This window comes from Melanerpes formicivorus, unplaced genomic scaffold (genome assembly GCF_026170545.1).
Source record: "Melanerpes formicivorus ecotype bairdi unplaced genomic scaffold, bMelFor1.0.p_v2 SCAF_65, whole genome shotgun sequence".
NCBI classification, from domain to species: Eukaryota; Metazoa; Chordata; class Aves; order Piciformes; family Picidae; genus Melanerpes; species Melanerpes formicivorus.
Window position 1 is genome coordinate 2476910 of NW_027142417.1, and position 15285 is coordinate 2492194.

Genomic DNA, 15285 nt, shown 5'->3' on the forward strand with positions numbered 1-15285 from the left:
AGCCAAGGATCTTTGTCTCTTTCGAGAGCGATTGCCAAGTCTTAATAGTTGGAGGGAGAACCAGCTTAGCATCCCAAATAAAACACTGCAATGCATGTTCATTATTTCAGTAAAGTCACTGCAGCTTTTGGCAACCCTGTAGGAAACTTAGACCCTTCGAAGAAAGCCCGAGCTAAAAAGCTGGAAAACAGCCCTAGTTTCACGATCACAGAAGAAATAATTCGCCGGCTGCGGAAATAAACCCCAAGGTGTTCACCGCTCGCATTACAACCGATGCTAAAAGATAACCTCGATGATAACTAGCCATAAAGCCATAAAATGTGGCATTTTCTCGTCACCGCCACTGGTACCTGCTAGCAGGCAGGGAATGCTCGGCCGGAGAAGCAGCCAGGCCGCTCGCCCCCCGGGGCTGCTCTGCCGCCAGCCCACCCCCGCCGCACGGCCCCGGTACCGCCGGCTGCCCGCCGGCACCGAAAGCAGACCCCGGTGCCCGGCAGCGGCACGGCGAGGGCTGGCCGCAGACACCTGCCCGGGCGGGGGACGGCAGGGGACGCCGAGCCCGGCGCAGAGCCCTCCGGCGCAGAGCCCTCCGGCGGGCCCGGTGACGGTTCTTACCTGCGAGAGCTGCCGGGGGTTGGGGCAGCCGAAGAGCGCGGAGCTGGAGCTGAAGCTGATGGCCCCTCTGCGGCTGAGGACGTGCTGCGGCACCGGCCTGTCCAGCGGCAGCACCGGCAGCTGGTAACATACTTCCATTGAAGAAGCCTCCGTGCGCCGAGCCGCCGCAGGGCAGCGGCCTCACCCGCCGCCGCACCTGCCCGCGCAGGGCTCGCCGCAGCGGGGCGGCGGGGGGAACCCCGCCGCAAAACCCCCGCGGGGCCCGGCGCCTCCTCACCGCCCCCACACCCCCCGGGGGGTCGGGCCGGGCCGCGCCGGGCCCCGGGCCTTTGTCCTCCGCCGCCAAAGCCTGGCGGGAACCGCCGCCGGGAGCGAGGGGGAGGCGGCGGAGCGGGACGCCTCTGTCAGCGCCCGAGGCGGCGAGTGCCGGCCCGGAGCCCGGGGCCGCGGCCGCTTCCTCAGCCTCGCTGCTGCCGGCGGGAGCCGCTGTCAGCCCCGCTGCCCGGCGCCGCGCATGGAGGCGAGGCCGGCCTGGGGGGGCCGCTTTGGGTGAGACACACGCTGCGCTCGCCCCTATTGTCCGGCACGGCCGGGAGAAGGAGGAGGAGAAGGAGGGGAAGGAGAAGTAGGAGGCGGAGGAGGAGGAGGCGCTGCTGCCGCACGGCCCCGCTCCGCCGAGGGGGAAGGGGCCGGGCCCTAGGAGAGGGGACCCGGGGAGGGGGAGGAGGAGGAGGAGGAGGAGGAGAAGGGAGGAGGGAGAGGAGGAGGAGGGAGGGGAGGACAGGAGGAGGAGGGAGGAAGCCCTCGCCCCGCCCGTCCCCACTGGGAACAGCCCCGAGCGCACTGGCCCAGAAGGAGAGCACGAGCCCGACGGACCGTGCGTGGGTCGCGCGCCTGGCGACACGCAGCGCGTCATCACGTCACGACCCACTCTCCCCGTCCGCCCGCGCGCGGCAGGGTGGCTCGGCGGCGCCGGCGGGCCCCGCGCATGCGCCCCGCAATTCGCGCCCTCGGGGCGGCCGCGGGCTAGGAGGCCGCGAGTGACGGCGCGGACGAGGCCGGCGGGCGGCGGAAGCAGTGTGTGGGAGGGTGGGGTGCGCCGCGCCCTGCCACGCCACGCCCTGCCACGCCACGCCCCGCCACCAGGGCCCGTCCCACCCCAACAGGCGGTCCTGGCTTGACAGCTGGACTCGACGACCTTGGAGGTCTTTTTCAACTTCTAGGAGCCTGTGACTCCATTCTGAGATTCCTTCCTCCTTTGCTTTGCTCCTTGTCCCTCCTTGTCCCTCCTTGTCCCTCCTTGTCCCTCCTTGTCCCTCCTTGTCCCTCCTTTCCCCTTCCCATTCGCTTTCCCCTTCCCATGCGCTTTCCCTTTCCCATTCACTTTTCCGTTCCCATTCCCTTTCCCCTCCCTCCTTCCCTGTCCCGTGCTGCTGCAGCAAGGCCTGAGGGAGCCAGGCCGGGGTTAGGGCTGGAGCCCTGGGCAGTGGAAGGCACTTGTGGAGCAGCTGCACTCAGTGTCCCCATTTCCCCTCAGCCCTTTTGCTCCCTGTGGGCTGTGCCCTGCAGCCTGGGGGAGCCTTGCTGAAGGGGCTGGGGGTCTCCCCAAGGCAGTGTCCAGCAGGGGAAAGGGCAGCAGTTAGGGCCTGGCCTTGGCTGCCCCACCTGTGGACCTGCTCCAAAGTCAAACCTGGCAAGTCACTTTTGTTCAAGTGTGTTCTCTCCTAGGGGTGCAGACAGAGGAGTTCATGTTTGCATTCGGAGCCTCACTGGTCATTGTTTTTAGAGGGTGGGGGGGAGGTTTGGTTTGGGGTTGTTTTATTCAAGATGGAGAGGTGAAACCATCCATGTCATTTTTGTTAAGGTGAAAAAAAAGCCTTGGAGATTGCTGGCAAACCACACAATTGCAGGCACTGGATTTAAGGAAGAAATGGAATAATTCATGGGGTGGTCTGCTCCGTAGCTATGTACATTGCATTAGCTGGGATGCTGAGAGCTACACTGCTTTTTAGGACTAAGCCTCCCTTTGTCTCTCCCTGAAGCTGCTTTTTTCCCTCATCCTTTCATCTCTTTTATTTCCCCATTTAAAAAAAAAACAAAAACCCACAACCCAAAAAACCACAAAACTAAATATAGCCTGATAGGTAAGGGAACATTTCTGTTCTTTGAATAACTTCTGAAGTGCCTGTACCTACTTAAAAATCAGAGTTTGCAAAGTGATTCATATGAGTTCATTTTGCATAATGCATTGTTCTTGCAAGTGCTAGCTTATGGCAGAAAGGTTTCAATTTCACCTGCTAATGGTTATTTATAGGCAATAAGCCAGCTTTTGTGTCCAGCTCTGGAGCCCTTCACTCAGAAAGGACATGGACCTGATGGAGCAGGTCCAGAGGAGGGTCATGAAAATGGTCAGGAGGCTGGAACACCTCTGCTATGAGGACAGGCTGAGGGAGATGGGGTTGTTCAGCCTGGAGAAGAGAAGGCTCCAGGGAGACCTCAGAGCAGCCTTCCAATACATGAAGGAGGTCTACAAGGAGGCTGCAAAGGGACTGCTCCCAAAGGCCTGCAGTGACAGAACAAGGGGCAATGGTTTGAAATGAGAGCAGAGCAGATTGGATGTGAGGAACAAGTTCTGCACCAGGAGGCTGCTGGAACACTGCAGCAGGTTGCCCAGGGAGGTGGTGAGGCTCCATCCCTGGAGATAGTCAAGGTCAGGCTGGACAGGGCTCTGAAGAACCTGCTCTAGTGGAGGATGTCCCTGCTGACTGCAGGGGGTTGGACCGGATGACCTTTGGAGGTCCTTTCCAACCCAACCCATTCTATGATTCTCTTTCCTCCACTCCCAATGGTTTGAAATGAGAGCAGGGCAGATTTAGATTGGATGTCCCTTCCAACTCAAACCATTCTGGGATTTGGAATGAACAGGTGGTTTGCATGGAGGGTTTTTATCTCTGAGCTAGTTGTAGAAGCAAGAAGTTTCCTGCTTGTGGACTGCTGGCCATTTTACTCCAGAAGGTGACAGATACACTTTGCTCTTTTGCAGATCTGCAGCTTTGCATTGTCCCAGGGCTAGCCACAGGACACATGAGAGAGGACACTGTATGAACTGCCTGGCCTTCAGAGCTTGCTTCAGCTGCTTTTCTCCCATTCCTTGGTACAAAACTGTCAGAAGCACTCACAGGCTGATTTTATAATGAACACATGCAATAACTCCAAAGATAATGAGCACAGCATTAATTCAGAGTAAAATAACATCTCAGCCTTTCTTTTGTCTTCATAATTAAGGTATGTCAGGGCTTTTTTCCACATTCTTTTCTAATTTACTCATACTTGGCCTTCTGACACTAACTCAGCTCTGCATTTAAGTTGCTGATGGAACTCCACCAGCTTCACTGGACTCAGAATGTCCCTCCCCAATTTGCCTTTCAGAATTAAATTTGCTCCTTTCCTACTACTAACAAATTAATTTTCTACACTCAGGTAGGAGAGGTTTTAGCTCTTCTTCTTACCTGAAGAAACTGCATGGTTTAAGGGCAGGGCTATTTCTATAGCCAGGGGAAAGGTGTCATTTGTGATGCCCTCAGTAACTGCTTTGGAGGACATTGCTATGGACATGTGGCATTTCTCTGCCACCTGCTTGGATACATCCTTTTGTTCTACCCAGAGTTGTTGTCTGAGTCACCACCATGTATTTCCATAGGATTTCCAGCTGAGGTCCAGTTGGACAAAACAGTTGTTGCTGTCCCCATTGGGTGTGTCAGAGAATCATAGAAGGGTTTGTGTTGGAAGGGACCTCCAAAGCTCATCCAGTCCAACCCCCCTGCACTCAGCAGGGACATCCTCCACTAGAGCAGCTTGCTCAGAGCCTTGTCCAGCCTGACCTTGACTATCTCCAGGGATGGAGCCTCACCTACCTTTCTGGGCAACCTGCTGCAGTGTTCCACTACCCTCATGGTAAATTTAATCAGCCAGCAGTGAAAATTCAGTGCATGAATCAGTCCAAAATCTGGAATAATGGTATCTGGTCCACCCTGCCTCTGAGAAGGGTTCCAAAGCATCTTTGCAGCCACCTTGCTGTAGCTTTGTCTACTCCATGGCCCAGGGTTCTCTTTCCTAACTTGGGAGGCTCAGCCTAGAGAGCAGTTGCTGGGGCTAGTTTCATAGTCAACAATCAAGGGAAAGACAGCAGACCACTGGAGTTACTCTCTGAAGTTACCTTGCTTTTCACTGCAAAGGAGGACCACAGCACAGCCCTTCTCCCAGATCTGACACTTGGAGTGGGAATCATGATTTTGTTTATGGTGGTGTCAGGGTGGACCATGGAGAAGGAGCATCAGCAGGGACAAGCTGTGTCACAGGGACCATGTTCAATGAGCTCCAGGCTTTGTCTGTGCTGCAGAGGCAGATGAAGTCGGGTTTGACTTGCTTGGGCAGACTGCTTGTTTGCTTCTCCTTCCATTCCTGCTCTTTGGAATATTATATTGAAAAAGAGTTAGAATATCCTCAATATTCAATTTCACTAAACTAACCTTGGCTAATGGGCACATACCAAAGCTGTGCCAAGCCCTAGCAAGCTGGAGCAGAGAAGTTAAACAATGATCCCAGGGGACTCCAGCCTCGCTTTGCTTCCAGCCCTGAGCATGCCTCTCTACGCTTCACTGCAGGCTGCAGCTTCACTGACAAGTCAAAGCCTCCAAGAAACAAGGAGTGAGTGGAAACAGGAGAACAAAACTCAGTCCTGAGCACAGCTGCAGTCTGTGGAGGGTTTCACACCATCTCAAAGACAGCTTTTTGTACCTGCACTGAAGAGGTTGTTGGGAAGAGCAGCAGGAAATGGTGAGGTCTGCATTTCTTTCACTCTCTCATTCTTCCCTAAATGCATTTCTAGAAAGCTTGCTGGGGTGCACAAAACCTAAAGGGTCTGAGCCATTAAAGTTCTGGTTTTCTCAGGGATTCAGAGTTTTCTGAGGGGGGAGAAAAAAACCCAACTCATGTTCCAGTAGTGCTAAAATGACTAAGGGCGTTGGTGTCAGCATGAGCCTGGGGAGCAAGCATCTCTTTGTGTCACTTTTACATGCATAATACCAGCTGATGTGCTGAATATTTTTAATATCAGAGTGGGAGGATATCAGAACCCCAGGTGCAGTTTCAGAGGTGCAGCTCACCAGTTTAATGGTGGTGTTAGCAGCTGAACATTCACAGCTTTTAGTCTGGGGAACAGCAGGGGGTTTGGCCCCCTGGGAGCAGATGGGACGAACACTTAGCATGGTCACCAGCTGAATCTCCACTTACTGTACCTGGGAGCCCTCATGATAAGCTGGAGAGCATCAATTAGCCCTTCTGTCTTCAGAAGATCATAGAATTGTTTAGATTGGAAGGGACCTTAGAAATCAGCTGCTCCAACCTTCCTGTCATGGGCAGGGACACCTCTCAGCTACACTTGGCTGTTCAAGGCCTTGAACACCCCCAGAGAGTGGGCAGCCACAGCCTCCTCCCTGGGCAGCCTATTCCAGAGTCTCACCACCCTCACACTGAAGAACTTCTTCCTCAGCTCCAGTCTAACCCTGCTCTGCCTCAGCTTCAAACCATCCCCCTTGCCCTGTCTCTGGACACCCTCAGGAAAAGTCCCTCCAAAGCCTTCCTGCAGGATCCCTTCAGCTATTGGAAGGCAGCTCTAAGGTCCCTCTGGAGTCTTCTCTTCTCCAGGCTGAACACCCCCAGCTCCCTCAGCCTGTGCTCACAGCAGAGCTGCTCCAGCCCTTGGATCATCTTTGTGGCCTCCTCTGGACTCTCTCCAACAGCTCTGTGTCCGTCTTATTCTGGGGACAGCAGAACTGGAGGCAGGATTGGAGGTGGGGTCTCAGCAGGGCAGAGTAAAGGGTCAGAATCCCCTCTCTGGTTTGAATTTGTGACTTTGTTTTGTGTTTCCTGTTTTACACCAACACCTCCTTAAAACTGCACATCCTTTGTACACTTCTTTACACAAAGGTGGAATTTTCAGCATGACCTTAGCCATTTGAAAAGCAAACTTTGAAAGCAAGCTGGACTTGTATTTTAAAAAGAATTAAATAAAGCAGGGGCTGAGAGTTAGGTTTGTATTTGGGAGTGCTATTTAGGTGCCACAGCTTCTTGGTGTCCCATCTGATTCTTGCCTGGCCTATTGACATATTGTGAAGCTGTCCTGAAATACTCAGAGACTATCAAATCCTTTTAGAGGTGAGATAATGAGCTACAGCTCCTGCTTACCAACCAGGCTGAAGCAACATTGTCTTGTTAGTCTCACTGGGTTGGCAGAGCCCTGGAACAGGCTGCCCAGAGAGGTGTGCAGTTCCCTTCACTGGAGACACTCAAAACCCACCTGGATGCATTCCTGTGTGACCTGCCAAGGGTGATCCTGCTCTGGCCCAGGGCTTGGGCTTGGCGATCTTTCCAGCCCTCTTCCAACCCCTAGCACTCTGTGAGTCTGTGTCAGCAACTAAATCCCAGAATCCAAGGTTGGAAGGGACCTCAGGGATCATCTGATCCAACCTCTCCAGGTGATGGTGTAATTGAAATGAGATGAGCCAGCACCTAAAGGACACCAGCAACTAAAGGAGAGCAGTTTGCTGTCCAAAGCTCAACAATGAGACACTTCTCAGTAAGACTAGGATAGAACTTTCCAGACCAAGAAGCTTTTACTCTATCTGTGCTTACATTAAAGACGAGCCTGCTGCCTTGCAGAAGCTTGTTTGTCTGAGGATGTGGAATAGTTGCTTTTCTCCCTGTATGCTAAAAGCACTGGAACATTTCTGGGAACAAAAAGGGCACCTTAACAACAGTCACTCTTTGGTGGATGGAGCAAACCAGAGCTGGGAACCAGAGTGACTTGCAGCATTTGCACATCTGATAGCTTGGATGACTCCAGGACCCTCTCAGCCTCTCTCTTACAGCTCCCTGCCTCCTGCCCTTGGGCTTTCTTCCTGTTCAGTTTGGTTTCTGTTGAGGTGCCATTCTGTGCACTTATGCCCTCACAAAAAGAGTTCAGTTGAAATAAATACTCACTATGGTTAGAATGAACAATTGCACCCAGAGGATCACATCAGGAGTTCAGATGCATGCCAATTAGGATGCAAATGAAATGACTCCCTCTATGCCACGCAGTTCTTTTGTCTGCCTCTTCAAAAGGCACTCCACTATGCTTCACTTCCTCCACTGCGTTTCAGGGAATCAGAAAACCATAGGCTGCTGGGGGTTAGAAGGGACCCTGAAGATCATTCAGTTCCAACTGCCCAGCCATGGGCAGGGACACCTTCTGCTGGAGCAGCTTGCTCAAGGTCCCCCTGGCCTTGAACACCTGCAGGGAGGGAGCATCCACAGCCTCCCTGGGCAACCTGTTCCAGTGTCTCCCCAGCCTCACTGTAAAAGATGTCTTCCTAATATCCAGTCTGATATCTACCTTCCTCAAGCTTCAAGCCATTGCCTCTCATCCTATCACTACAAGCCCTTGTGAAAGCTCCCCAGCTCTCTTGTAGGCCTCCTTCAGGTACTGGAAGGCTGCACTGAGGTCTCTCTGGAGCCTTTTGTTCAGGCTCAACAGCCCTAGCCCCCTGAGCCTGAAGCAAGCCTTTGAGCTGGCATCAGACATTAACCAGGCATCTCATTCTTTTAGCTAATGGTGGGACTGCTCTTCCAGCAAGACCCAGAACAGCAGATTGGGATAGATGAGGGGTTGGACTAGATGACTTTTAAAGGTCCCTCCCAACCTTTCTATGACTTTATGATTCTTAGGTCATCCCATTTAGATAAATAGGAGTGAGAGGATGGTTTGCAGCAAGTCACATTGATAGGAGTGAGAGGATGACATGTGTGTAGGAACTGGTGTTTTTCCACCCTGTAGCATCCTCTTTGTGAAGGAAGCCTGTGTCAGGGTTAGCATTAGCATGAGCATGACATCTCCTGGAAAGCCTGGAGAAACCTCTGTCATTCTGCCAATGTCCCCAGGAACTACCTCAGCAAAGGCAGCCAGGAGCTTTCATTGCTTTCAAGAGATTGCCTCTGCTGAGGTTTACTCTTTGCTAGACCCTTTTGTCTTTCCCAGCAGCAGGAAGGTGGCTGGAATCCTGTCTGCTTTACCAGCTCACTACAGTGCTGTGTGCTTCATCCAATTAAAACTGGGAGGAATGCTGCCAACGTGTCAACAAAAAGGCAGCAGAGTGATGGGAGGGTTAGTTTACAGAAATTCCTGAATTCCTTTGTCTTGACCCAATGAAAGAAAATGATTCTTGTAAGACAAGTGCATACTGAAAGGCTTAGCTCTGCTGAGCTGACTTCTATGTTCAGAGGAAAGCCAGGAGAACATTTTAGATCAATGCCTTAAAAGCAGCTTTGCATTTAATTACTGATGAGCCTCTCATTTATAAGCTGGGGGGGGTGGGGGCTAAGCCTCTTCATGGTGTGGAAGGCACTGGAAATGTGGGGTTAAAATACAGCTGTGGGGTTAAAATACATCTATGGGGTTAAGATGCCTCTGTGAGTTTAAAGTACATTTGTGCTGAGCCAGGTGCTGCTGTGCCTCTTTGTCTCACTCCTTCAGGCTGCTTGCTCCCACCAGCATCAATGCTCAGCTCCAGGTTAAGCCAAAAGATTTTAGGGAGTTAAAGTGGTGGGAAAAGAACCTTATCCCCCCCCCCCCCCGACCCTGGGACCAGCCAAAGAGCACAGCTGGGACAAGGGGTAGGTATGAAACTGTGGAGGGGAGCGTAGCATCCCTTTAGGAGTCAGCCCATGTTGTCTGTACCATGGGAGCTCACCTCCATGGTGTGAATCAGGATTAAATCAGGTACCACACCATCCCAAAAGCAGCTCATCTTAGACAGTCTCCTTTGAAAACCTCCCAGGAAGGTGTTCTTTGGAATGTACAATCAGAGGGAAGAAGAGATCTTGAAGATCATCAAGTCCAACCATTCTCTAACTACCAAGTCTGATGCTAACCATGCCTGTCAGCACCACAGCTCTACCTCTTTCCAACCCCTCCAGGGATGGGGATTCAGCCACCTCCCTGGGCAGCCTGTGCCAGTAGTTGAGAACCCTTTGGGGGAAGAAGTTTCTTCTACTGTCCAACCTAAACCTGGCCTGCTGCAACTTGAGGCCATTTCCTCTCAATCTCCTGCAAGGGAGGTGTAGAGAGCAATGAGTTCTTCTCTCAGCCTCCTTTTCTCCAGCTGCTCCTCACCAGCCCTGTTCTCCAGACCCTCCCCCAGCTTTGTTGCCCCTCTCTGGACCTGCTCCAGCTCCTCAGTGTCCTTCTAGTAGTGAGGGGCCCAAAACTGAACCCAGGGTTTGAGGTGTGGCCTCATCAGTGCCGAGTCCAGGGGCACAATCACTTCCCTGGTCCTGCTTGTCACACTGTCCCTGACCCAAGCCAGGATGCTGTTGGGCTGAGCACACTGCTGGCTCCTGTGTAACAGATTTGTGCTGTAAGTAGCACAGATATGGAATGCAGAAGATGTCTATGGAATGTGGAATGTACCTGTCACATGTTTGTGACACAAAGCAGGCATGGCAGAATTTGCACCAACCATATGGACTCCTTGGCCCAAAATATTAGTGGCACAAAGTCTGCCCTTGATTTCCTGCAGGTTCTTACATGCTTGGCTGCCTTGGGGCTGTGGGGAGGAGCCTCTGGCCCTGGGTCAGAGCATCAGTTCAATCTCCATAGATCAATACCATCTCAGCATTTCTCTAGATTAAATTACACAGCTAGAAGTTTGCAGACTGCTTTTTGCCAGCAGAAGCCTCACAAAATAAGCAACTGCTCTAATGTGTACTCTCACCCTGGCCCCTGAATGTTCTCATTGTTTGCTAAGCAATTTCATTCTAAAATGTGTAAAATCCTGAGGGAAGGCTGAGGGGAGACCACTGCTCTACAGCTCCCTGAAAGGAGGCTGCTGTGAGGTGGGAGTTGGTTTCTCCTCCCTAGTCTCAGGTGGCAGAAGGAGAGGAATGGCCTGAAAAGGTTCCAGGGGAGGGTTGGGTTGGAGAAGAGGAAAAAATTCTTTGCTGCAAGAGTGGTCAGGGCTTGGCAGAGGCTGCCCAGGGAGGTGGTGGAGTCCCCATGCCTGCAGGTGTTCCAGAAACCTGTGGCCATGGCCCTTGGGGAGAGGGTTTGATGGCCATGGTGGGGTTGGGTTGATGGTTGGACTGGATGAGCTCAGAGGGTTGTTCCAGCCCAGACAATTCTCTGATTCTGTGATAAATGCATTCCTTTGGAAACTGCACCAAACCAGCAAGACAGTGGGTTTTACAGAGCAGCTAGAAGCAGGGGAAACCATGACATCTGCTCAGTGGCATGCAGGAGGTTTTATTTGTACACTCAAGTCGTGATTCCACCACAGAAATAGAACACAACCCCGGGATTTTGCAGTGCCTCTCCTGTGTCTGCAGAGACCAAAAGGGTGCAGAGCTTCTAGCACAGGATCCTGGGACTGGGGGGTGCAGAGATTTGAGAACCAGCAGGCTTAAACACCTTGATTTGGGGACAAATTGCCTGTATGAGTGCTGATCCTGGATGATCTGTGGGCAAACTGCACACCACTGCATCTGTAGCCAAGAGAATCCATTCCCAGCTCATTTGGGTCAGTTGGATTGGAGTGGTTAAGGCAGAGGCAATAGCAATGCAGTGCAGGTCGATACAGTTTGCTTTGCAAGTGACTGCTTGATTGCAAGGTATGGGAAGCAACCTGCAGCACGGAGCTGTGCTCCCAGACAGCAGAGCAATTCAGGATCACGGAGTCCCAGGCTGCTTGGGGTGGGAAGGGAGCCTTAAAGTCATCTGCTGCCCCCCCCTGCACTGAGCGGGGACACCCCCACCTGGAGCAGCTGGCTCAGAGCCCCAAACCTGCCCTGCAGTGCTTCCAGGGATGGGCCTTCCGCCACCTCCCTGGGCATCCTGAGGCAGGGTCTCAGCACCCTCGGTATCAAGTATTTCTTCCTTCTCTCCGGTCTGAATCTCCCTCTTTCAGTTTCAAACCACCACCCCCTGGCCTGTCACAATCGGTGCTGCTCAAAAGTCTGTCCCCAGCTTTCCAATTGGCCTCTTTAAGCACTGAAAGGCCACAGTGAGCTCCTCACCAGTGCCAAGAACAGGGGCACAATCATTTCCCTGTGCCTGCTGGCCACGCTAACGCTGGTCCAGGCCAGGATCCCTTGCCCTGAAGTTGTTGTCCCCGCTGCAGCTGGATCCCAGCGCTGGATCCCGCAGCCGTCACCGCCGGGCGGCTTTGGCACCTCCTTGCCGTTCCACTACACTCTTTTGTTTCTCAATCACGAGCAAATTAAAGCAGGCAGCTGCAGAATCATCAATAGGTTAAATTCATTAGCTGTTCTCTGTGCGAAATAAACAGGAAAATGAAGCTCTCCTCTGTCTTAATTAGTTCTTATAAAAGCTGGCAGGGCAACAAAGGGCTTTGTGCACTCCTTTATTTTTGTAAGAGACTTGCCCCAAAGAAAAACCTCAGACGTGTCATTTCCTTCTCTTTTCCCCCTCCCCTCTCAGTCAAGGGCTAGCCCAGCAGCCTGCCTCCCGGGGCAGGAGAGCGGTGGCTTGGCTCCCTCTGCGTGGTGCCGGGCAGGGCACGCCGCGGGCAGGCTGCTCGGGAAGTTTCCCCAGCGCTGCGCTCCGCACCCAGCCTCTCCCACACGGCGGTTCCTCGGCGGGAGGAGCCGGAGCCGGGCGCTGTGGTTCCACAATCATCACCGCTGGCTCTGGGCCACGCCGCATCAGCCAGCAGTACAAATTTGATCTGCAGCAGGTGTGGGCACACGATGAGGCTCGCTGTCAAATTAGCAGAGCGCTTTGTGAGGCTTTGATGCCGCCTGGCTGCTTTTATCTGGGCTGCAGAGCAACACCCAGGGCTGGAAGCGCACAGGCTTAGAGCTGTGTGGGCACCCCCTGCCTGTTCAGAGAGTCACAGAACGGTCTGAGTTGCAAGGGGCCTTAAAAATCATCCGGTTCAAACCCCTGCCCTGGGCAGGGCCACCTCCCACTAGCTCAGGTTGCACAAGATCTCATTTGGACACCTGCAGGGAGGGGGCATCCACAACTCCCTGGACAACCTGTTTCAGTGTCTCCCCACCCTCACTCTAAAGAATTTCTTCCCCATCTCCAATCTCTGTCTCCCCTCCTCAAGCTTTCATCCATTCCCTCTGGTCCTGTAGCAGAGGGACAACATTAACAACATTAACCTGACAGAGTTTGGGGTGAGGCTGCTGGAGCCCTGGGGCAGGCTGCCCAGAGAGGTCATGGAGTCTCCTTCTCTGGAGAGCTTCCAAAGCCATGGTGCTCCTGGGCAGGCTGCTGTGGGTGCTCTGCTTTAGCAGGGGGTTGGAGTGGGTGAGCTCCAGGGGTCCCTTCCAACCCCACCCTGCTGGGGCTGTGGGATTTGTCTTCCTCCTGGCTGCCTCCCTGAGTCACTCAGAGCTGGGGAGGATGGACAGAGCTTTCTTGGAAACCACAGCTGAGAAGAGAGTTGCCTGTGTTCCACTGAGTACCTTGTTGGAACAGTTCAGCTTTATTACTGAAAACATTTTTTAAGCCTCTAATGTAATTTCTAGGGGGGAAAAAATCATCTCAAGTGACTTAGGTAATAGCCTTTGACCTGGGTGGACTGGAGCAAGGCAGGTGTTTGCAGTTCTGGATTGCCTCTCTGTGTCACACTGACCACATACAGGCAGCAGCAATTTGGATGTGGGACTGACTGCTCCTCTGAGGCCCAGACTTGGGAGTTTGCTGCTCTTCCCCAACTCTGCAGCTGCTGAAGGATATTTAAAACCCCAGCCCCTATTTCTGGGGGGGATTCTGTGTGAGCAGCAACCAAAGGTCACAATATGTTCAGAGAATCCCAGTCCCTGGATGTTCTCTTATGAATGCTCTACATCTTGTAGAGATGGAGTTGCAGATGGGCTCCCAGATGGGCTAACCTTCCTTCCAATGCACTTGCCTGTCTTTGAAAAGGGATGCAATGCAATCAGATCATTTAAATCAATGCTGTTAGTATTTTTGAAGCCATGGTGGCAGTAACTAACAGAAATGTGGGGATGTGAGTTCTTGCTGCGGTATTGTTGGGTTTGAGATCTCTAAAGGCTCTGAGGAAAGGCCCCCAAACCAATACTCTCTTCTTCAGGAGATTGTGTGGTTTGGTATCTAGCAGTCAGGGCACTGGGCATCCAGGAGCATGGGAAGCAGAGCTGGCAAAAAGAAATGGCAGGAGGAACATTTTGGGATGTAGCTGCCCCAGAAGCACTCACTGCTCCTTAACAGACCCCACTCCCCATGCCTGAGCCTGACCCCCAGCACATCTGCCAGAAGCATCCTTTCCCACGTGCTCAGTCTTCTGCCCTTTGACTCCAACACCCTTGTGAATGTTCTTACCAGCCTTTGGGCAGGACAAGGCATAGGAATTAGTGAGAGCTGTAATTCCTCTAGGGAAGGGTTGGGGAAAGGAATCAGGGCCACCCAGAGGCGGTTGCCCAGGCCCAGGCCCAGGTGGCTTTTGAAGATCTCCAAGGATGGCAACTCCACAGCCTCCCTGTCAACCTGTGCCAGTGCTCAGTCACCTTCACAGTGAAAAAGCTTTTCCTGATGGCTAGAGGGAGCCTCCTGTGCCTCAGTTTATGCCCATTTCCTCTGCTCCTCTCACTGGGCACCACTGGATAGAGCCTGGCTCTGTCCTCTTTGCAACCCCCCTCAGGTATTTGTCCACATCAGTGAGATCCCTGGAGGCTAGATAGTCCCAGCTCTCTCAGATGTTCCTCCTAAGGCAGATGCTCCAGTCCCTCTATCACCCTTGTGGCCCTTTGCTGGAGTCTCTCTTGCACTGGGAGGGGCCTGATCTGGACCCAGCACTCCAGGCCTGGCCTCACCACTGCTGGGTAGAGGGGCAGGATGACCTCCCTTAGCCTGTATGCTTTGCTCATCAGCAAGATCATTTATTTCAGTCCCCAGATTCCTCTCAGGAAAATCAGAGATACTTTCTTTCCTTGGAGGAAGGAGTCAGAAGCTGCAGGTTCTCCAAGGAGGTCCAACCACTCCTGTCTCCTCCATGGCTTGGTGCTGGCAGGGTTAACACTGCCAAATGCAACACATTAAGCAAACAATTTGTCTCATAGACATTTCCTTCCAAAATTGCCTTTCCTTGCCTTGGAAGCTGGAAATGGACAGCTCTGTTGAGCAGTGGTGCCAGTCCTTTCATGCATGTGTGTCTTTCAGCTCCAGGCTGAAAGTTCCTCAACTTGCTGTGAGCCAGGAAAAGGAAGGACAGGAGTGACTCAGAGTTCTTCAACCCTTAGCTCTGGAGGCTTCTGAAGCAGCAGCCCCAGACCTCTGCTCTCTCTGGGCCATGTTTCAAGTTTTGTATCGGCTGAGAGGCAGCTTTGCATTTCCAGACAGGTTCTGATTTGTCTGGCTGGGAATGTGTGCAGCATGTACACAAGACGTGAACTGTCAGTAAGACTTCAGGGGCCTAAGGTCCTTCAGAACCAGGGCTGCCTTTAGGTTTTGTGCTGCCTGCCAGAGTGGTGGTGGTGTGGTGCAGCATGAGGTGTGACAACACAAAAACTGAGTGAGCAGGTATTGAATGGAAGGGTTTGTTCCTCCAGGGGATAGAGCTGAGCTCCCGGGAGACTCTGACAATC

General features: G+C 52.9%; 1 protein-coding gene across 2 annotated transcripts in view; it reads right to left on the reverse strand.

Moving 5' to 3' along the window:
* Positions 1 to 915, reverse strand: part of PDE7A (phosphodiesterase 7A) — a 51101-nt gene extending 50186 nt beyond the window's left edge. For both annotated transcript variants that reach the window (XM_068162487.1, XM_068162486.1), the window contains exon 1: positions 616 to 915. In XM_068162487.1, coding sequence (XP_068018588.1) covers positions 616 to 753 — 138 coding nt within the window. In that variant the 5' untranslated portion in view covers positions 754 to 915. The remainder of the gene's footprint in view (positions 1 to 615) is intronic.
* Between the last annotated feature and the right edge of the window lie 14370 nt (positions 916 to 15285).